Below are 23270 nucleotides of genomic sequence, written 5' to 3'. Positions count from 1 at the left end.
TTGCACAGTAAAAAGCTAATGACCTTTTAAGTGGGGGAAGAAATGGGTTTTATTGTACCACAGCGCTTTTTTTTAATGTGTGCCATTGTTGTAATCTGTCAGAAGCATAAAGACTACAGTAGTTAGATCCTTAGTCCATATGCTAGTTATTCCATTAGATACCGAAAACAGGTAGGCAGAGCACATAGTTAGTTAACAGTCTCTAGTTGCAAATGATTTGATCTATTAAATTTCAGGTGATCTCTAACTTTGTATTCAATTTTCTCACACACCCCTAATTGTCATGGTTGGGACAAATATTCTGTCAGGAATTTTGAAATGGAATCACTATGATGACAGTTCACATTTTTGTTGTGCTTCCAACTTTGGTGGAGCTGTTCTACTTTTAACTGTTTGAGCTGACCACTGTACTGCAATAATGGGTAGCTCTTGAATTATGGGCTTTGAAAGTCACTGGTTGGTTGGGTGCACGTGGCATCTCCCAGTACAAAATAAGAAACTGTTGCTGAAGCGCACATGCAGTTTTTAATTGTAGGGACTTAGTTCAAATGTTAGATTTTAAACCTGATAAGGACAGGCTTTACAGAACAGTCATTAGAATCCTGTGAGAATTTGTAAATCCAAAATTTGTATTTTGGATTTATTTTCTTTCAATTTGCAAATCTGTAATAGGATTTATGGCTCCAAAGTGGGATTTGTAAACTTTCATCAGGGTTTGTAAATCCATTTTTTTTATAAATCAATAAATCAAATATTTTAAGAAATAAGCTAAATCTAAGGATGCAAGATAAAAGCTTGCAAATCAAAACAATAATTTTAAGACTTCCTGACACAGTTTACAAATTTAAAATAAAATGTCTGGCTTTATTATTTGTGGATTAATACAACCTTACATGATTTTCTGATTAGTGATGAGCACATTGGTGATGCAGGCAACATTTAATCTCCAGCTGGGTTCGGAGTTGAGTATGTAGTCACATACCTGGATTGTACAGTTACTCTCCACTACCTGCATGTGAAGCAGTTAAAAGCACTATAAGATGTGATTTTTTTTTTTTTAAAAAGCCCAGTTTGCCAATATTTTTTGTATGGTATCCTGCAGTAGTCTCTCATTAAACTATAGGCTGTATGCTGTTGTTCAGTTCCAGGGCCATTCTGCTCGTTCTATCCATTCCCATAAATGGAAATTCAATAGTCCTTAGCCAGCATCACATCGGTTGTGGCCAGTAATTCTCAGCACTTTAGTACTTCACCTATATTTTTCTTACTCTCGGCAGCAGACAACACTAAGATTGATGTTGCACTTATGCTTCTTCGTGGGCTTACATGTTCTTTGACGCATAAATATGGGTTGGCTAAAAGTATTCTGCTCTTAACTTTTAGTGAAGTTTGAAAGTCTTAACATTTCATCTGTCCTGCATAAAAGGGCTGAATCTTGTCACTGGGACTCTTGTTCAGTGTCAACAGGACTGGTGGAAATCCAGGAGCCAGATCATCAGCCTGGTTATAAAACAGCGTAGCTCTGTTGACTTTAATTTAAGTCCGTGGAGCTATACCAATTTACATCAGCTGAGGATCTGGCCCCGGGAGCATGCAGCTTTTCTATCTAGTCTAGTGCTTTTGAATAAACTAATTTGTAGTTTCCTTTCTATTTTAAATTTTGCAGAGATGTTTACTGCAGTGAAATGTAGTTTAGTTGGTATGAGCATTATCTTAAATATTTTTTGCAAATTTTTCATTATATTGTTTTCTTATATTTTAAAGGAAAAGTGATCAACAAAGACTTGCGTCACTACCTGAGCCTGCAGTTCCAGAAAGGCTCAATAGACCATAAACTCCAACAGGTGATCAGAGACAATCTTTACCTGAGAACCATCCCATGTAAGTATGTAGAGTGCTAGCATAAATTAATCTATTTCAGTTAAACTCTGCATAACTCAAGAATCCTGTAAGCTTTTTTCCTTTGATCCTGTGTTGTTTCATATTTCCACCCTTTCAGTGGGGATTCCTTTGCATAAAGGCTATTTTTAGGTAGGCTCTTTGTTAGAATCCATATTAAGAAACGTTCTAAGTTAACTTGGGATGCAATGGAAAATTAGTCTATTGATAACCATATTTATATATATTAAAGGATTGACAAACCAGCAAAAATGTCAAAATTCCAAGTTCAGAGGACTTCAAGAGTGTCTATATTTTTTTAACTCATTGGTACTGCCTCTAAAAAACATTAAAGAATGCAACAGATAAAGATTTCATGTCAGCATAAGAATAAGTAAACCTAGGGGGAGCGAGACATCATTACTATAACTAGTATAATATAACTCTCACCATTGATTTTTGTGGCAGTCTCTCTCGCACACGCACACACCTGCCTAGCCAGTTTTGTGGCTTCTCACAAAGGGGAGATTAAGACCTCTAGGTGACCACCTATAGATAGGCTGGGTGTTGGAGAAAACGGAAAGGAGGGAAGAGAGTATAATTGTAGAAGAGCTGTTTGTGAGGAAGGAGACTGAGCTGGAACATAACCAAGCGGGTTGCACAAGGGAAATTATGGGTGCACTTGTAACATACCTGAGCCTGAAATTTAGTGGGATGGAGGAGGGACCTGTAGCATGGCCCAATGGTTGGGGAAAGGAGAAGCAGCCTTCCTAAATTAGAATAGGCACAGTAGAGTTGCAGAGCAAGCATTAATGAGAGGACACCATGGGATGAGCCTTACCTCCTAATCCGCTGTAGGCTGGAATGGCTGGCATCTCGTAGTATTTCCCCATCCATACAGCCCACCTGCTAACACGTCTTCAGCCAGGAATCATTAAGAGGTTGCTGCTCCTGCAGCCTGAGTGAAAAGGCATTATCATCTCAATTTCTCTCATTTCAGTCACCCATCACAGATCAGCTTCAAAGGCTCTTATAAATATGGTTAAAATGCTTAATGCTGATTGCCTGCTTGTATGCTATTACTGGGCTCTTAGACTTTACCGAGGCTAAAATTGTTCATTGGAGCAGCGCATTTTAAGCTCATTATCTTAATTTCTAAAAAACAAAGTATTCAGTGTACTTTTGATGCAAGAACATTTACTATTTAATTAACAAACAAGCCATGGCAAAGCTTTACTGAAGTGAATGGTTTTCTGGTGGCAACAGATACTGTATGGCATGCACATGGCATTCATTAAATGACTGATATAGGACAGTTCTGACCAAACAGAAGGTCTGAAGCACCTCATTTTTATTCTCTAATATGAATGCTAATGGATATTGAACACCATTTTACATTTCTAAATGCAATCTGAATTTTTTTTAGGGAGTTATGAGGACCCGGTTGGGTAATCATAGCTTTTAGAACCACCACAAACTGACAGCTTGGATAAAAATAATGTACTTTTCCAGCTTATCAGAGAGTATCTTTCAGTTTAAAGGACATCCCCACAATTACTGAAATTCCTGTCTGTGTGCTGCTTTTTGCATTATCATGCCATTCCATTTCTCAGTTATTCAAAAGCCACACTGTACCTTCCATATGAGATATTTACTCTTTAGAATGACTGAATACAAGTTTTATTTGAAGTATTTTTATTAAAAAACGTGAATGATATTAAATTAACATGGCACACATTAAATTAATATAAAACTGGCTGATAGGTCTTCAAATGTAATTGTAAATAGGGAATCATCATCAAACAGATGTGTTTTCAGCAGGGATCAGTTCTTCACCCTATGCTTTTTCATATTTTTATTAATGATCTGGAAGAAAACACTAAATCAGCTCTGATAGTTTGCAGATGACCCAAAAATATGGGGGAGTGGTAAACAATTAAGAAGACAGGTCATTGTTTCAGAGCGATCTGGATCACTTGGTATACTGGGCATAAACATTATGCTTTGTAATATGGATTAATGTGATTGTACACATGTAGGAACAAAGAACATGGGCCATAATTACAGGAGGAGGACTATGCGAGGAAGCAGAGAGTCTGAAAATATTTGGGTGTTGTGGTGGATAATCAGCTGAACATGAGCTCCCAGTGTGACACGATGGCCAAAAGAACTAATGGGATCCTGGGATGCACAAACAGGGGAATCTCAAGTAAGGGAAGAGAAGTTACTTTACCACCATATTTGGCACTAGTACGATGGCTGCTGGAATACGGTGACCAGTTCTAGTGCCCACAATTCAAGAAAGATTTGGTAAATTGGAGACGGGTTCAGGAAGAGCCATGAGAATGCTTAAAATATTAGAAAAATGCCTCATAGTGATAGATTGAGCTCTGAGAGTCTTATTTGGCTTACCAAAAGAAAGGTTAAGGAGTGACTTGGTTACAGTCTGTGAATATCTACATGGAGAACAAATATTTAATAGGCTCTTCAATCTATCAGAGAAAGGTATAAACTGATCTGGTAGCTGGAAATTGAAGCTAGACAAATTCAGAGTGGAAATAAGGTATACATTTTTAACAGTAATAAACTGTTGGAACAATTTACCACATGTTCATAGTAGATTCTCCATCACTGATCATTTTTAAATCAAGATCAGATGCTTTTCTAAAAAGATATTTTTCTAGGAATTATTTTGGAAGTTCTATGGCCTGTATTATTGGGGAGGTCAGATTAGATGATCGCAGTGGTCCTTTCTTGCCTTAGAATCTATTAATTATATGTTAAAGCATTTTTTGTTGTAGCTTCATGCATGTTATTTTTTTAACACATTTTTTATTTACCCATTATTTTGTGACCAGTGTAATTTAATGGCTTGGGTCTTTGCAAGTTGATGAGTGGTTCTGACATTCAGCCTGCCCAGGATTACACCAGGGAAAATAAAATATCCACCTAATCTTATGAGTAAAAGAATGAGGAGTTTAAAAAAAAATCAGTGTAATGGAAATGAGGTTCACTTACTGATAGAGCTGTTCACATTGTTCATTGGAGTAAAATTGACAAGTTTTTAAAAGATTGTTGAGGTTAAACAAGATGGTATGCAATAACGAATCACTGTAATCTTTGCTTCAGGAAAGCGTTAATCACATTTGTTAACTAAAACTTCCTTGTTTGCTAGACTTGTACATTTTGAACATTTCTTAATTAGCATGATCAGTTTGCTGGATTGCTTTGAAAGTTGAGTTTTTTTGCTATCCAGCATTGTTTACTTACGGGAAGACTCATGCAGTGGCAACACCACATTCCAGGCTTCATGATAATTTACATACTTGGGTCACATTCTGAATTATGAAAGCAGAAATGAATTCATCTAATAATAGAGAACAGGCATACAAATGGCTGAAAAGACTGAAATAAATTTGATCCAACTCAATTATGTAATAGGTGGTCAGAAATCAATTTTGCTTTGTTAGTGACGTCGTTAATTACTAAATTTCCAAGAACATTCAAGAGACATTAAGGAAATGATACATCATCATAATGGTGGCAGACTACATACAGCTATTCCACCCCCCACCCCCCCCAAAAGCTCAATTAATATTGCTTGGCCCAGGTCTTCACCAACTTCTGTACAGTAAATCAGTCAGGCTCACACCACCTCATCCTCCAGCTTTTATTGTCTGTCTTCCTCTCATCATAATTTCTAATTTCTAAAACTCTCTTCCTCCTAAAATCATAGCATGATTGATGTTCTCTCATTACCTCCAATTTCCCCATCTTTTCACCAGTGTGCCTGTATGCTGATATGGCCCAGCATGCTATAACACTATCTCATTCTTTAAATAATACTGCTTTATAGAAAGTTACATACAAGTCATTTTCATTATTATAATGCTTTTGCCTTATCTTTAATTGTTTCTCATTAGGTAACTCCTGCCAGCCGTAACTTTGCTTTCAATTAATGCTACACATTGTGAAATTAGGAACACCCGCCTGTATGAATACCAATACTGCAGAATGGAAATCGCTGATCTAACAAGTGAATAATTTGTTTGAGGAAAGAAAAATCATTGATTAGAAAACTCATTAAAAAAGGACAAAAAAGTCATTGAGCTGTGAATAGTATGAGTAAAATACACCTCTCCTTTCCCTGTGAAATAAGGAGACCCTAGTAATGAAGTCAACAGGCCCTCCTTTTCTGCAGGTTCGGAGGTGTGTTAATGTGGTATGTGATTCTAGGGGTATAGTATTGCAGTTCTATAAGCAGCAAAACCAAACTCCAGTCTGATCACAGGAGGAGGGATAGCTCAGTGGTTTGAGCATAGGCCTGCTAAACCCAGGGTTTTGAGTTCAATCCTTGAGGGGGCCACTTAGGGATCTGGGGCAAAATTAGTACTTGGTCCTGCTAGTGAAGGCAGGGGGCTGGACTCGATGACCTTTCAAGGTCCCTTCCAGTTCTAGGAGATAGGATATCTCCTTTAATTTAATTTAATCACTACCGTGCCTCCAAGAATGAAGAGCCCAAGATTTTCAAAAATGAGGTCTTAAACTTAGGCTCCGAACTCAATACTTAGCCACCAAATAAGTGACCTGATTTGCAACAGTGCTGCTCACTTGGAAGTTCCCACTGACTTCAGTTGAATAGGCTGGGTGCTGGTCACCACCGATAAATACCCTGAAGAAGTAATTTGCATAGCGAGACCTTTTCAGTCTGAGTGACTTCCCATTATCTACAAACTTCACTGGGATTTACGTGCAGCCCATTGGCATATCAGAGAGCAGGCACCGAACTGACCAAGTCATTGCATGACCTCTGTTTAAAAGGATGATATGCATGATGAGAGACATCCAGGAAGGTGAAAGAGAGGACATATTTGCCATTTCCTTTTGGTTAAGTAGAAATTACAATAAAAACTCCGGTTCACCAATGAACCTCATTTGTTTTTGGGGAGTAAGTCTCATTGAAATCTCATGCTATTCTTTGCTGCAGTATTCATCTGCTGTATATTAATTTCTTCTGACCTGAGATGGTGTCTTTCTAGTGTATGGGTGTTTTTCCACACTTAATTATCTTTTATTGTGGATTTTAAAAAAATCTTTAGTTAATGAAGTAATTCAAGGAGTTGAAGTGAGTTAAGTTAATATTTAAAACTGTGTTTCAACATGCATTCCTTCACACACCTAATGTTTCCATCATACAGGATAACATTCAGTTTGTGTCGTCAGTCTGTGTACAAGGGGCCCATCTTGCATGGTATCAAAAAACTGTTTTTAATTAGTATTGTATAATTCTTACATTCTCATCAGAACATTTACTATAAATTCTATGAGATGTCTACCGACAAAAGTTAAATGTTAATTTTATGTGAATGAGTTAGCAAACAATCTAGACAAAATTATGAGATGAGACTGTAATTGTAAATTTAAATTTTCATAAGATTAGATTTAGAGGTATAAACTGCTGTCATATACAGAAGTAGTTTATTGGGGGTGGAGATGGAAGGCTTATGAATGTTTCATGTCAATATTTGTCATAGGGGCACAAAAGCAATGTGATTATTTTATTTCATCTTAGCCACATTAGAAAATTTAAATCTAATGGAATTCTTGACAAAGTGATCTAATACTGAAGGGCAGAAGCTGTTGTCAATTGGTTGCATCTTGCATATTGAAATACAATAACTTTAAATCATTTGAATGTTTTGGATTGATTAGTGACTTAAGAATAAAGGCAAATGGACTTTTTTTTCAAGATATTTCCACTTTCTACACTCAGTATAAGATTAAAAGCCTTTTTCATTTAATAGATGCAGGTAAGATACACCTCTACCCTGACATAACGCTGTCCTCAGGAGCCAAAAAATCTTACCGCGTTATAGGTGAAACCGCGTTATATTGAACTTGCTTTGATCCGCCGGAGCACGCAGTCCCGCCCACCGGAGCACTGCTTTACCGCGTTATATCCGAATTCGTGTTATATCGGGTCGCGTTACCTCAGGGTAGAGGTGTACATGTCAAAACATGTAATGAAAGTCGAAAGTTTTCATCATGACTAATATTTAAAACTGTTCTAGATTCATTAGAAATGAAGTTTGTCAAGTATCCCATGTACAATGTGATATGAAAAAGCTTATGTTTGTTGCCAGAGTGTCAGTTTCAGATGATGTAAGGGTTATGTGTGAAACCCTGAAACTAAATAGCAAGATAGTCTATTTCCTCAACTTTTGTCAGGAGACTCCATTCTTTTTTTTTTTTTTTGGTATTATTTATAAAAATATTCCTAGGGAAGTAGGAAGTTTTACATAACTAACAGGATTCTGGACTTGACTTAGCAGGTAAATAAACCACTCATTAGCACACCCTCTCAAGGGAAAGTTAATTAAAAGAACCTTGTACTACTTGTAGAAGTACCTAAGATGTTTTGGCTTCATTGGCTACCATTCCTATGGCTGTCATTGTATGTAAACTTGTCACCATTAGCAGTTACAACAAAGATCTAAAGATCACAACTGTAGAAAAATTTAAACCATTGTGTATTTGCTGTTGTTTTTCACTTGTCAATTTGCTAGCAGATTGTCAAAATTCTAAAGAGCTTGAAATAGATGTAGAATTAACTATTGTCCAAGGCAGTTCAGAACCTGCACTTATCTGACAAGTTGCCAAATGAAGTTCATTTTGTTTCTACTGTAACTATCAAGTTGTATATTTCTTATTTACTCAGTAATTTCAAGAATTTATATAGATTGGAAATTAAACTTTTTATATATATATTTAAAGTTACACTCATAAAATGAAAAATTTGCTTCACCTGCATTAAAACACCCTTTGCAATCAGGTTTTATGTTGATAAAATGAACATGAGCTGAGAGAGGAAAATCTACCCTCAACCTAGGCTCAGGCCACCAGGCTACAGTGCAACTTAGTCTCCTTTCTAAAATGGCTACTATTTAGCCTGTATGCTGGAACTATAGTCTTCATTCCTCTGCACCAATTGTGTGGAGTGCTAGGGACACTGGCCACAAAGATGTGGCCACCCCTTGCCATTCTCTGTACTGGCCTATGAGAAGCTTCACAGCATGCAGAGAGTGCAGAGGTCCTTCTATACAGCCTCTCAGCTTGCAGCTTCTGCTGCACAGCCCCATTAGGTGCTACAGAGACCCTTGAAAGGACCATCTCAGCAGCATGAAATTTGCCCTATTTGTGTAATTTGATACGATTAAAAAAAAAAAGCTATTCCATGCTGTTTTATAGGAAGCAAAAAGCATCAGATAGTGGAGGAGTAGTTCCTTTATGGATTTGTATGACTTGTCCAGAAAAATAGCTATGATCATAAAAATGTTAGGAATATATATAAATTACATCCCCAAAATAACCCAGAGCAATGAGCAATTGTTTGTATTTTAATAATGAAATCTTAAAATGGAGGCTTGTGGTGCAGGTGCAATTGTAACCTGAACAGTAGAAGCAGCGGAATTGTAAACTTCTTTGCTTTGTTCAGATTGAATTTTGACTATTATATGAATGTATTGTAACTGTATATATTGATGAGTCTTTGTTCATTGCAAACCATAATATAGAAAGTGTTCAGAGTTATTGCCATATTAATGAAAGTTGGGGACTGAGGAGTTCATAACGTCGAGAAGTTCTTAAGATTGAACATATCAGAATTACCGGAGGTAAGTTGCAGCCTGGGTGTACTGCATCGCTTTCTTGTCCTTCAAACCACTGCAAAGAGATTCCCAATGTTTGACGGTATCGGAATGTGAAGGGATTTTGACTTGTTTTTCCTGGACATCACTTTTTAGATGTGATTGATTTATTATTTTCCAACTGGGAAAAGGGATTCATATAACTGGTTAGTCAGAAGATTGGCTTTCATAAAATCAAGGTCCTGCTGTATTGGGATTTGAATGTTAGTTCTTAGGAAGTTTAAACTCTGGTATCAAAATTCCTTTTTGTATGCCCTTCGTAACAGTAGATTTAATAAATTCATGAGGGCTTCTATTTCTTGTTAAAATATCCTTTCTTATTCCTACATAATTTATTGACCTAGTTTCACATGCTGCAATGTTCACTTTCATGAGAATGTTCTGATCCTTATCTTGACAGAGTGGCACTATAGCTGTGGAAAGCTTCAAATAACCACTGTTTCTTTTTATGTTGAATTCTGCAAGAGAGAGTATTTTGTAAACCAACAGCACTCGACAACCATACAACAGTTTCTTCTCTGTCTTTTCAGGCACTACAAGGGCTCCCAGGGATGGGGAGGTCCCAGGGGTGGACTATAATTTCATTCCTGTTGAACAGTTTAAAGCATTGGAAGAAAGTGGAGCCTTGCTAGAAAGTGGAACATATGATGGTATGTTAAAGAATTTGAACACGTGTACCTACAGTCTTTTATAAGAATGGGAATAAAGACCGGGAAGAATTTAATGGCATTAGTGTCCAGTCTTCGTTTCAGGCTTGGTCTAAACTAGTAACTTATGTTGGTATAACTACATCACTCAGGCTAGGTCTACACTACGAATAGCATAGCTGAAGTTGCGTATTTTAGGTTGACTTACCTGGCTGAGAGGACGGCAGCAAGTCGACTGCTCCCGCTCCCCCGTCCACTCCGCTTCTGCCTCTTGCTGCGGTGGAGTTCCGGAGTCGACGGCAGAGTGATCGGGGATCGATTTTATCCCCGATAGATCGATCGCTACCCGCCGATCTGGCAAGTAGTGAAGGCGTGCCCTTAGAGGTGTGGAAAATCCACAACTCTGAGCGACATAGTTAGGTCAGTGTAACTCCTGGTGTAGACAGCACTGTGTCAATGGGAGGGCTTCTTCTATTGACATAGCTACCACTTCTCAGACGGGTGGAGAACCTACGCTGATGGGAGAAGCTCCCCCGTTGGCACAGGTAGCGTCTTCACTGGAGCACTACAATGGTGCAGCTGTGCTGCTGCAGTATTTTTAGTGTAGACAAGACCTAAATTTGGATCCTTATACTCATGAGGCGTAATAGTGCTTTGCAGGGGTAGGGAAGTAATATTATCTCCATTGTATAGATGGGATAACAATTTAATTTGGTATGATTTAATTTGGACCACAGTAGTTGTCTTGTCCCGGCTCGCGCTGTGAGATGGTGACCCACTATTAGAACCCATGTGTCCTGACCTGTGTTCAGTTCACTTTAACACCTGTTTCTTTTCCATATCATTGTGCTTTTCAGAGTCATTCTAAAAACTTTTATGTATGGTTTTTGGTTGACTTTTGCTTTAAATATATTTGTGGTCATAGTTCTGGGTTTTGTGTGAAAAGTTTTCCGTAGCTTTAATTTCTCGCTTAAGAGTTATTAAATATATTATAAATTATTCCAAAGGTTTCTACTTAATAGTCCACTTTTGTCGTCTTTCTGCTTTTAGTATTTTAGAATAGCCATAATATTTGCTAGACGCTATCCTAATTAGTTGCTGGCTTTATTTTCATTACTGTTGTAGTGTTTTTGGTAATTCTTAATGAAAGTCTCTCAGATGAGGATGTTTCTCTAAATATATGATTTTTAGCTTTCATCACTAACACCTGACTCCTTTTGAATTAAAATGTAAATACAATAGATGCTGGTTAATAGCAATCCTGATACTGTCAACTTCCAGTTAATGGCAACATGTTGCTGTGTGAACCAATCCCATCCTATTAACATCAGTGTTAATGGTGTTTGACATTGCAACAGTATGCTGCTTAGTAGCAACTTTCTTTTTAAGAAGGGCCCCACCTGCAGGTTGGTTTGTGCAGCTGCAGTCAGGGAAGGGAAGTGCTGGGGCCTGCCTGTTTTGGCTGCAGCCCTGCAAACCTGCCTGCAGTCAGTCCTCAAACCATCCATCCCAGCGCTTCCTTTTCGGGCTGCAGCTGGGCAAACCTGCCTGCACACAGGGACCACACAAGACATAAGGGTCTGCAGGCTGGAAGGGGAGGTTATGGGCAGGGCGTTAGCAGGGAGTGGGCTGCAGCCCGGATGCTAGAGCTGCACAGTACCTCTCCCTGCAGTCTCTAGGCCACTCCCTGCCAGGGGACTGCATGCAGAGAAGAAAGCTCTGGGAAGCACAGAGTACTGGCCCCCCAGACAGCACAGGGGGGAGAAGGTGCGGTGCAGCCTCATGGGCACTGAGCACCCCTGGTCTCTGCAGAAAGCCTTGTCATGCAGGCTGCAGGCAGCCTCCCTCCACATTGCTGCCCTTCCTGCAGTCAGGGTTGCACCCAGAGAAAGCATGTCCCAGCACTTGATTTCGCTTGTCATGATTATGACTTCGTGTTTCAGATCACTGAAGCATTATCTGAGTGTCAGCCAACCTGGATCTGAATACATTATAAACATTACTCCTGGGGGGATTCTGCAGGACTGCACTCCCGCAGAAAATGACCCTCCCCCCGCAGATTTCCTGTGTTTCCCTGCAGAAAATTGCAGGGAAGCAAAGGGAAGCCGCGTGGTTGGGGGGCGACCATGGGCGCAGTTTGGGGGGGGGGGTTTGCCCCCCTCCAAACAGAAGCAAGTAAGGGGGGACACAGGGTTACATGTCACTGCCCGCACTCATTCTGCAAGCGCAGAGCTGCCCAGCTGAAGGAGGCTGTCTCTTCACTTCACTGACTGCAGCTGAACGTCACCTGGGTCCTAGTGCCAGTCGTGCTCCCCTTCTGTGTGCTGGGAGCCTTCCTGTTTTCTATTCTGCGCAATAGTGAGTGCCCGCGGTGGGGCTGGGAGAAATGAGGGAAGGGAGGGTGGGGGGAAGAGGCAGTGGGGAAGGAAGGGGAGGTGGAATAGGGCAGGGGGAGGGGAATGTGGGAGTGAGAGGGAGGGGAATAGCTAAGAAAAGGGGATAGGGGACTCGCGGGGGGAAGCGGAAGCCCAGCATGCGGCATCACCTCGGCAGCAGCTGGGGCTCCCCCGTTAAGCAGGCCCATTGAACCCTCACCCTGACAAGCCCTACACCTAGATCCCTTCGAGCCCCCCCACCCCACTGATCCCCCAACCAGCTGCACCTGGACCCCCACCCCATCAAGCCCCAGTCCCCCAGCACCTAGACCTCCCACTGAGCCCCCCACAACCTGACCGTCCTGCTGAGGCCCCCTCCAAACCCCAACCACCTTCACCTGGATACCTTGCAGAGTCCCATTGCCCCTGCCACCGGAACCCTACCAACGAGCCTCTGTGCATCCAGATCTCCCACTGAGCCGCCCCACCCCTAGATCCCCCCCGACACTCGGGGCCGGCGCAACCCATTAGGCGACCTAGGCGGTCGCCATGGGCACTACAATTTGGGGGGTGGCGACCGCGGCGGTATTTCGGCAGCGGGACCTTCCACCGCCTCTGTAGGGGTCGGCATTTCGGGGCGGGACATTCCGCCGCCAAGGGGGGCAGAAAAGCTGGCAGTGCTCCTGCCCCCACTTGGATCCTGCTGGACTGAGCCTGCCCACCCACACCTGGTGCACCTGGCACAGAGGGGCAGGGCCCCGGGGTGTTTCTGGCCAGGCCCAGCCCTTGTACTCTGTCAGGGTCTGGTGCAGTCTCACTGCCAAGTCTCTGTACTGGGGGAGGTGAGGGCTTCAGGTTGATCTCCCACCTCAATGCAGTCAATGGCCTGTGCTCCCCACTGCCATGCTGGAGCCACATGTATTTATTGACAAATACAATTTGCAGAAATTTGCAGAATTTTAAAATATTGTGTGCATAATTTTTTATTTTTTGGTGCAGAATTCCCTCAGGAGTAAAACATGTATAGACATGCATACACAATACTGCTTCTTTTGGTAGAAAAGTACAAATCACAACCTTCCCATGTGATCCATCCTCTTCTTAATTAAGTAGCTGTAGACTCACACATGATTTTGTCATAGCTAGCATTAACTGTGATCTCTGGATCAGAGAACTTGTCTTCTGTTATTGGCCCATTTTTAACATGTCTGCACCCTGACATGAGCTTTCCACAGTTGATACCCTTCTGGACAGAGTTACTTTTCCAAGCTTTCTGCACACTGTACCAATGTTCTCCATGCATCTAAGTAGGATTCAAAGGCAATCTGATCCACATAGCCCCTTATGTCCTGGAGTCCAACTGAATTCAACAGGAGAGCCTGCAAATCTTCGGATATCTGCTTTATATCCGCGGATGGATGCGGATCCAAATGTTCTATCTAGAGGCCTGCGTATGTTTGCGGATCGTGGATTGGATGCAGATACAAATTTTGTATCTGCTCAGAGTTCTAGTCAACACAACTACACAAATCCGATTACAGAATCGAAGCCTGAATTGGGAAATTGTCCAAGCATGCTAAGTCCTTTAATTGCCATCACACCTTTTGTACTTGTAATTGTAAATTCTTCCCCATTTGGATGTACCATCTCTTTAATTTTATTGTCTAAAATATCTGCAATCTTAAGTGTGTCCTCGTTTTCCCTTTTAATTGTAGTTTGTGTGTATTTCACCAAGACAAGCCTAATGTGGCTGGCTCCCATTGGTCCTTCAAGCTATTACATGGTTTCCTTCTCTTCTCCTGTGCACATGCATTGCACTGCCATGGATCTTTCTCTGCATTCCCCCACTTTCTCAAGAGGCTTCTTCCCTGCCTGCTACCCTGTTGTTCTGGGTTTTGTTTTTTTGCTTTTACACTTCAAGCCTGCTGCCGTGGTTGCTGTTTGGGTCTTCTATCTTTATTGTACCTCTGTTCCTACTAGGGGTCTGGGAATCTAAGGATAGGAAGGAAGGAGTAATTGTAGTGCGAGTAGACGTATGCGTGCTAGCTTTAATCTAACTAGCGCAGGTAACAATGACAGTGAAAACATGGCAGCATGGATCCCAGCATAGGCCTGCAATCTGAGTATGCCCTACAGTTCCCCAGTGGACTTGTACTGTTCTGAAGCCCATGCCTCCATGTCTTCACGGCTGCTGTTACCTGCACTAGCTAGATTAAAGCTAGCACTGGTAGGCCTACCTACTGTTACAATAAGACACTGATTTGTGGTGTTGACATATCGTAAGTGGCTGCCTATGTGTGAGTGGTTATGGTTAAAAACTATTTTAAACATAGGGCCATAGGAAGCAGTTAACATTAGAAATATGTTCTAATATTTTGTTAAACTGTAGCTAAATAATCATGAGTTTATTCAGGTCAGACCAGGCTTTTCTCTTTCGGTATGAGTTACTGAAGTTATTTTTCCTGTTTCCACCCTGAGCAGGAATCCTCAGTCACTAGGAAGATGAAAAGTATTAATGGACCTAGCCAAAGTATTTAACTAGGCATAGAACTAACTAAAGTATAGGAGTGATATGGTTAATATCCTTTTGCTCAAGGACCAGGCAGGCATGGGCTCTGTTCTTGAAGATAAAGGCTACAGTAGCTAAATCAATGTCTCAGATGTAAACCCTTTTTTATAGAACATCATAACCTGGCTCCTCTTAAGTTTTCGTCTGGATTGAAACCTGGTGTTGAAGGTTTCTAATCAGGAACAACTTATTTTAAAATATATATACAAGTTGTAAAATATGTTTTTACAATATATTTAAAACATCCTTGTTTAGGTACCCTTAACTCAAATAAGTGACTTTTTCCTCAAGAAAAATCTGGGATGCATATATAAAAATATATATGAAAACTAAAGTAAAAAGGCTATTTTTATGCATTAAAATTTTTCCACTAGAAATATCTGTAATAATATAGATTATGTACATTTCAAGTGATTACCTCAGTGGTTAAAGCTTCTTCAAGAGTTTGTATTGTATGAAACCGTCTCTGTGTAAAAGATTATGAAACTTGTAAAGAACTATTATGATTTATTGGACATTTTCTTGAGATTTAATTCTTCCCTAATATGAAAAATAAAAGAAATGAAAAGGTATACTACTGTTAAAATAACCAAAAGAAGGAAATTCTTTGAGCGGCTCTCTAAGCCAAGCTCTTTAGATTGTGCCGTGGTTTTGCTGCACATACAGTATGCACAATTGCCCAGCATCTGGAGATCCCCTCAGCAACTAGACTTTAACAAGCCAGGCTAACCCAAAGCTTTCACCTTAACTCCCATTTTCAGTTGAAGCCTGAAAGGTATTTGAATATAGGGGGTTTTATTTAATATTTTATGCAGTCAAAACAAAATCTATCTACCAAATGTTAACCCAGCAGGAGTCCTGCTAAGCTCTGTGCTCAACTCCCTAATTAAAATCACATGATGAATTAAGAGGAGAAAGCCAGTTATTTCAATTCTGTTTGAGCATTTATTTTATTGGGAAAAAAATGCTGATCCTTTGAACTTACACAACATATTAGGATCAAAATGTTTTCAGTTTTCTCAGGTATAATTCATTGATTTATTAATAGCCTTATTGGGTAAGAAAATTATAAACTGAAAACCTAGGATTACAGCTCTAAGAAATCATTTTTTAAAATTGCTTTTGTGCAAATGATATTTCGTGTTTCAGCACAAAATGAATTTGCTTTTTAGCTTCAACCTGCCTACAGGCTGCAAATTACTCCAGATTAGTTAATTACTATATGCTGTACATTAGAATAGAAATTATTTTGGTTTTCAAGGTAATCCTCCACTTTACTCCTACCAAACTCTGCTATAAATCTCATTCTGGAGCATTAGTGAATGCAAGGTAAAATAACAAGTCAGTCTCTTGATTTGGAAACCTGTGTAGAGCAGCCACTTTTGGAATTAAATGCATTATACCCAGATGCACAATGACAGCATTAGCAGAAATACAGTGTAGCTGTAAATTCCAGTTTTTGAGCATTCATCAGTTACTGAAATGCTGATGTCTTAAGTAGTTTAGTAAATTACCTTTTCATTCATGTATTTCACAAAACTATGTTACTGTGGCAGTAGAATATGTACTGTGACTTGAGTCATTCCTGTGATTGTAGAGATCTTTACCAGATACCACTGCTTCTATTTTGTACCATTTGTTTCTTAATGCCAGGTAATTTCTATGGTACACCAAAGCCTCCAGCAGAGCCCAGTCCCTTTCAGCCAGACGCAGTGGATCAAGTTCTTTTTGACAATGATTTTGATGCAGAATCCCAGAGAAAAAGAACCACGTCTGTCAGCAAGATGCAAAGAATGGATAGCTCTCTCCCTGAGGAGGAGGAAGAGGAAGAAAAGGAAGCAGTTAATGGCAGTGGAGGTGCAGGTCAGTTACAAAGGGAGAAATTCCTGACTGCAGTCAAGATTTTAATCAATCAAATTGTTACTCTGAAATTTTCAAATTAACTTGGGTAGGAGCACTGTCACATAATCCGAAAACTAGGTGAAGGAATGTGCCGAGCAAGTGATAATGAAGAACAGTGCATTGAGACTGGAACAAGGTGTCCAGTGGGATGTTGCAAAGATTAGTCTGAGATCCTATTCTTTTTAACATCTTTATTATCTCAAAAGGGGGACAACCAGCACATTACATTTGCAGATTGTGCTGCATCTAGGCATTTCTTGGAAGTCACCCATTCAAGTACAGATCTGGCCTAGTCCCGTTTACCTTCAGAGCTGAAAGAATCAGAGCTCAGGTGATGTGGCTGCAGTCCATATTAATTTGTCACAAATACAGAATTGTAAAAGTGAGGTTATTGGCAATGGTTTCTAAACCAAAGTGCTTAAATTCACACAATTTAAAACCTGCTGCACTGTTGTTTTCCTTGGATCATTCATTGTGGTTCTTGTACCATGGGTCTTGATACACTGAGAGGGATGCTGGTGTGGATTCTCTAATGAGCAGTACAAATGCTATTCTCTTTGATAGGAAATGCAGTAAGTAGTCTACCTAGATGGGTTCCAGTGTTGTTTTTTCAGCCTAGGCTCAGACAAGTATGAGGTTAATGCTGTTTGGCAAGGGAAGAACAGAACTCTGTGTGTTCACTTCAGTTTTTTAAAGTTCACAGCAGAAAAAAATGTAATAGAAAAATACAGATGAAACACAGTGGTGTTTGGCATTCTCTCATTGTGAGAACAAAAGGGGTGGTTCTCTGTGAGCAAAGCAGCATGAAAATCTTAACCGTAACACTTTGCTTTAAACAATTTCAGAAAACCGAGAGAGACATTCAGATTCTTCTGACTGGATGAAGCCTGTTCCTAGTTACAACCAGACAAGCAGCTCCATGGATTTCAGAAATTACTTGTCAAGGGATGAGAGCCTAGAGCCTCTACCCAAGAACTGGGAGATGGCCTACACAGACACAGGCATGGTATACTTCATAGAGTGAGTGGAAGTTTGTATCTTTATAGATTTAATGTACCTTCCTGAGATGCATGAGCTCTGAGTCTCTATAGAGATTTCTGCTGATTTTATATATCTTCTTTCCTACCCACTTTTTATTGCTGAGGTCTTTGCATGAAAATATAATCTTCTGGCTTTGAAGTCGCAGTCTGTTCTCACTCCATGATCCTCACCAAATGTCACCAGTTTTGTGTGTTTGATTTCACAGAGGTTCCTGTGAAGATTATAACAATGTCACTTAGAGAGGACAGTGATGTTGATTTGAGGAATAAGCTGCAGGAATTTTATTTTCATATATCTATATCTATCATAGTATCCCTACTTGGTGTCACCAGCCTTTTCATCCAAGCAGCTTTTCCTGTCTGTCAATCTTCATAGATGGATACTTGTACAGGTATCTTAGCTACCATATATAGGGACTTCAGTATAGTGTTTATTTTCATGGGGAAAATGCAGATAGGGAAAGAATCCATGTAAATGCTATTAGTATGATAGTGTTTTGTGTATCTGAATAAATTAGGTGTGAAAGCACAGTGGTTCCAGTTATGAAGTCAGTTAACTTATTTATGATGTGCATTCTGTATCGCACAGAATGCAAAGCTCAGGTTCTGTGTTGATAGCTGGATATGGGTCTAATTTTATGTGTACTTTTACTCTGCAAAATTTCATTGTAATCCACGGGATTTCCCTTATTCTCTCTGCTCTGCCTGCGATCTCTGGTATGAAATGGAATGTGAAAAGCAGCTATTAGAATGTGTAATAGTCTGTTTCATGAATTGTAAATCATCAGATTACACTGATTGCTAAGCATAGGCAGAAGTTAAGGGTTTTTTCCTCCAAGGTGAAAAGTATCCGATATCCTCAAAATGATTTTTTTGTAGTTGCTTCAATGGTAAATGTATGAAAGGCTTTGTCATACTTTGTACACAGAAAAAAATATTGGATGGAGAAGAACTTTATGCTGAGACTGTGCCACCTAATGCAGATTTATAGGACAGAGTTAGAAATCCCTGAGTAAATGGGTTTATAATCACAGCGTCAATAGACCTGAGATAAAACATGGTTTCTGGATAACTCTGCTCACTTATGTTAGTGTGTTATCTCAGAGTTAACATGTACCATATGTTCCTGCAGTGCAATGATAAGTACTACTTGTCATGGAAGAGCAAAATCACTAATCTTGCAAACTCACTGGCAATTTCTTATGTGCTTTGGTTCAGAGTGGTAGCTGCCTTTACATCTACATTCATATTGTGACTTTTTAAAATATCGGTTGTCTGGAATACTTACATTGTATTAACTTTTTAACAGCTATAAGATGCTCTTTTAGGTCTTATCATTTTTTTTCCATTACTTTTCCCATGGCTCTTTTCATGATCACCCTATTTTAGAGGTGATGTCCGACACCTTATTAAAGAGCACAAAACTTTTCCTATCTATTCCCCATAATTAAATTTTTAAAACCAGGTAAGGGAAAAGTTTGTATTTTGGGTCTGTTCTGATGAGAACCAGAAGAGACAGGTGTATTCAGTGTGCTCTTATTTCATTGGTTCTGTTCTCTACTTACATATACCTCTACACAGTTCTGCAGAGCTCTTGAATTCAGCTCCATGCACAAGTTGCATTGACTATTGAGAGATCCAATATTTTTTGATAGATGAAACCTAGGCTTACCTCACTCCCAACAAACCTGCTACATTTAGAGTGAAACTGTGTAGACTGTGGCTGTGAACACGTACCTTTGAAATATTTTTGACTGCTAAGAAACGTTTGCACCACTGTAACCTCCCATGTCACAGTGGTACAAAAGATCCTTGAGTATTTTGGTAGTTATTATATTTAAGTGGTACCTTTCCTTGGTCGCATTTTTGATGTGACAGAGGTGAGAACAGCAGGTACGCTGACCTAGAGGCAAAGATTTGCATGTGGAAGGAAATTTATGAAGTCCTAAGTATAATAGGTTAAATCCATTCATTGGGAGTCTCTTTCGTGTCTCTCCCTTTATCTCCTGCTGTTTTTCTGCTCCTGATTCGGTTGTCCTATATTCCGCAGTCACAACACCAAGACAACCACTTGGCTTGATCCTCGGCTCTGTAAGAAAGCCAAAGCTCCTGAAGACTGTGAGGATGGAGGTGAGATGTTCAGAATTCTGTCTGTCTGCTATATGTAATGCATGGTTGGATGTTGTTGTTTTTCCTACTTGAAAACCAGATTCAAATGGTGTCCAATTAGCATGTTGTCAGTAGAGTTTATGAAGGCACGAAGTATGGCTCTGGTAAGAGTTTTGTTTCAAAGACTTCTTTTCTTCTTTGCCATGTGGGACTAACCAGATAGGTCAATTGTACCTTCAGATGCAACCTGGAATAGGAGTTTACTTATGCTCTTGTTTCAAGGTCAAGTTCATCTGAAACCAAATAGAATTCCTAATACATCGGATGTATTCGCTTGTTTACCAACCAAAACTAGTCCTGAGTCCTGTGGAACTGGCTATCTAATTACTTTGACTTGGTTCTTGAAGGGACTTTCTGTGGGATTTGACAGTAATGAATCCTTAAGCACTTTGGAAAGTCTTTTCCTTATGCATGTTACATATTTTATATCAAGTTCCTCTTCAGGGAGATCTAGGTCGTTCCTAAGAATGTCCTCTGCACTGATGGGAGAATTAAGTCATTCGGGGTTCTTCGGATAATGCTGTTTGTGACTGTCTGATGTCCCATATGGAGTCACTTCCAGGATTCTTTACAATTCGATAAGATCTATCACTGACGAGACAGAAGTTTCTGCCTGAAGTTCATAATTTTTATTCTTTCTACATTATTCTGAAATCATTAGGGTATGGAGTTAAGTGCCTATGGCTTGACAGCAGCAGTAGGATGACTGGGCTTGAGAGTGGCTTCAGTATATTTTCACTGGAACAGTGGAGTTTAAGTGAATTGTGGATACACATGAATTCTGGAGAGCAGAATGACATATTACTTAGTTCTAAATTTGCTGTAACCACTGAGGGGAAAGACCTGGGCATCTTTGTAGACAGCTCAATGAGCACCATTGTTCAAATGTGCAAAGGAAAAGCCCCCAAATACTAGAATGCATAGATGATGGGCTACAATGTAATACTGAAAGTTCAGCCTTGTCACTTTATATCTGTGGTAGACTCTCACCTGCAATAATCTGTTCACTTTCTGGTTGAGAGAAAGAAGTGACATTTTGATAGAATAATGGAAAAGCTTTTGAGGACAAAGTGGAAAAAATTAGGGATACAATAAGTGTACAGAATAACAAACAGTAAACCAAAGGTAAATCAGGTGCTCCCTTTTACCCACTGTCCTAATACAAGAACAAGGGCACGTTGAGTTAAATTGAAGGTGGCAGATTTAAAACCGATAACTTTAAATACAATGTATAATTAAGCCATGAAAAACTCATTGCCACAAGAGATTATTGGGGCCAAAAATCTTAATAAAATTTTTACAAGGATTGGACAATAGTATGAATGAGAAGATCCAATTACATTAGATATAATTTTTTTTTAGAAGGGATATAAATACTCCTGCTTTAAAGCATAAGCAACCCCTAATTAAGTTTAGGAAGAAGCTTCATTGTCTAGTAAGACCATCCTCTGAAGCTTCTGGTATTGGTCATTGTTGGAGACAGGATACTGGACTATGAGGACTGCTAAGATAAATGGTAGTCCCAAAGTGAAGAGATGGAAGAGCCTTTGGACTTCATATGAATTTACCCTTAATTGGGCCAGGTGCAGGAGGTGCAAACCAAGCTACAAGGCTTGGGAATGAGGCTGCACAAGAATAGGTGGCTTTATTGTAGGAGTATTTTAAAATCTCTGAAGCAGTTGCACGTTTTAAGCGTCAGTGTCTTCTTATTTCCACTTAGGGGAGAGCCCTAAAATATAATATAAATAGTTTATAATCAAGATAGGCATCTGTATTAGCAAGTTTGAAAATAATTAGCCTCTTTTTAGATGCTAGAAATTACGATAAGATTTTTAAAGAAATCCTCACACTCTCCTCTCCTCTCCCTCTGGCATCTCAACCATGTCTAAATTAATTTGACTTAAACATTTCCCTGTTGTCTGGTTTCATATGGATAATTTTTCAACAGAAGTGCAAGTCCCTGATATGTGGAAGTGCCCTGGAGAATTCATTTTGCCTAAGCTGTCTCATGTCTCCCTATGATGGCAGAGCTTAAACCTTCACTAAATAAAGCTTAAAGTGGGCTGAACGCTGACAGTATTTTACTGCTTCATAGAATGACAGAGATGTTTGAGAATCATAATCTAAGCAGGGTTCCATGGTTAAAGTACTTGTCAGTCATGCTTTTTCTTCAAGTAAATTCCTAACCGTTAAATAGAGAAGAGGTAAAAGCCAAGCTGCAGTATCAAACTAGCTACCTAATTTTGTTAGTAATGACTCATTGCTGTTGGGACTGCGTTGTTGAAATAATGTGGCTAGCAACTGGTGCTTTAGTTCCACGGAAAAATGCCTTGTTGTTCTGCAGTAGCTGTTAGGGGAAGGAGGAGTCAGAAATTTTGTCCTGTGTGTGGCAACACTTGGACTCAGCCTGTTCCGCTGTGATACAGAATTTCCATAGCTAATGATTCTTAAACAAGAACACTCTAATCCTGACCCATACGTGTATCATCATCTATAGCATTCCCATTGATCATAGCTGCCATGTTGAGTCAGAGAGAGTGAATTTGTCTGTGAAATAATGTTGGTCTAGCCCAGGGGTGGGCAAACTACGGCCCAGGGGCCGCATCCTGCCCTTCAGACATTTTAATCCGGCCCTCAAGCTCCCGCCAGGAAGCAGAGTCTGGGGATTGTCCTGCTCCGGTGCTTCAGCCGGGGAGCGGGGTTGGGGGCTTGTCTAGCCCATTCAGGGCTTTAAAGAGAGAGGCTAATACGAAAACTGTATCAGCATTCAGACCACAGTTGTCACTAGCAATATCTTGAACTAACTTCCTTCCGTCCAGATTCCCATTTCCTTAAGAGAGTGCAGTAGCACGGATACAGCATTGTTTCCATTTTAATATGGAATTATACTTAATATATATTTAAGTAATTATACTTAATTACTTCAGTATAATATTTTTCATACTGAATCCAAGAAACTTCTAGTCTTACTTTTCAGTTCTCTT

The 23270-nt window shown here is 39.7% G+C and overlaps 1 protein-coding gene across 7 annotated transcripts in view; it reads left to right on the top strand.

The window, feature by feature from the left end:
* The window catches only part of MAGI3 (membrane associated guanylate kinase, WW and PDZ domain containing 3), a 230134-nt gene that overhangs the window by 118778 nt on the left and 88086 nt on the right, over window positions 1-23270 (top strand). For 6 of the 7 annotated variants that reach the window (XR_010600370.1, XR_010600371.1, XR_006175059.2 and 3 more), the window contains exons 2-6: window positions 1765-1881; window positions 10115-10234; window positions 16829-17038; window positions 17923-18097; window positions 20168-20247. Coding sequence is in view for 3 of the 7 variants with exons in the window: in XM_042852646.2 (XP_042708580.2) it covers window positions 1765-1881; window positions 10115-10234; window positions 16829-17038; window positions 17923-18097; window positions 20168-20247 (702 nt within the window). In the remaining 4 variants the exon portion in view is untranslated. The remainder of the gene's footprint in view (window positions 1-1764; window positions 1882-10114; window positions 10235-16828; window positions 17039-17922; window positions 18098-20167; window positions 20248-23270) is intronic. The other variant, XM_005303533.4, reaches the window with a different exon arrangement.

This window comes from Chrysemys picta, chromosome 4, assembly GCF_011386835.1.
Source record: "Chrysemys picta bellii isolate R12L10 chromosome 4, ASM1138683v2, whole genome shotgun sequence".
Taxonomy (NCBI): domain Eukaryota; kingdom Metazoa; phylum Chordata; order Testudines; family Emydidae; genus Chrysemys; species Chrysemys picta.
The sequence above is the reverse complement of the archived record's forward strand: the minus strand, read 5'-3'. Positions and strand labels throughout refer to the sequence as shown.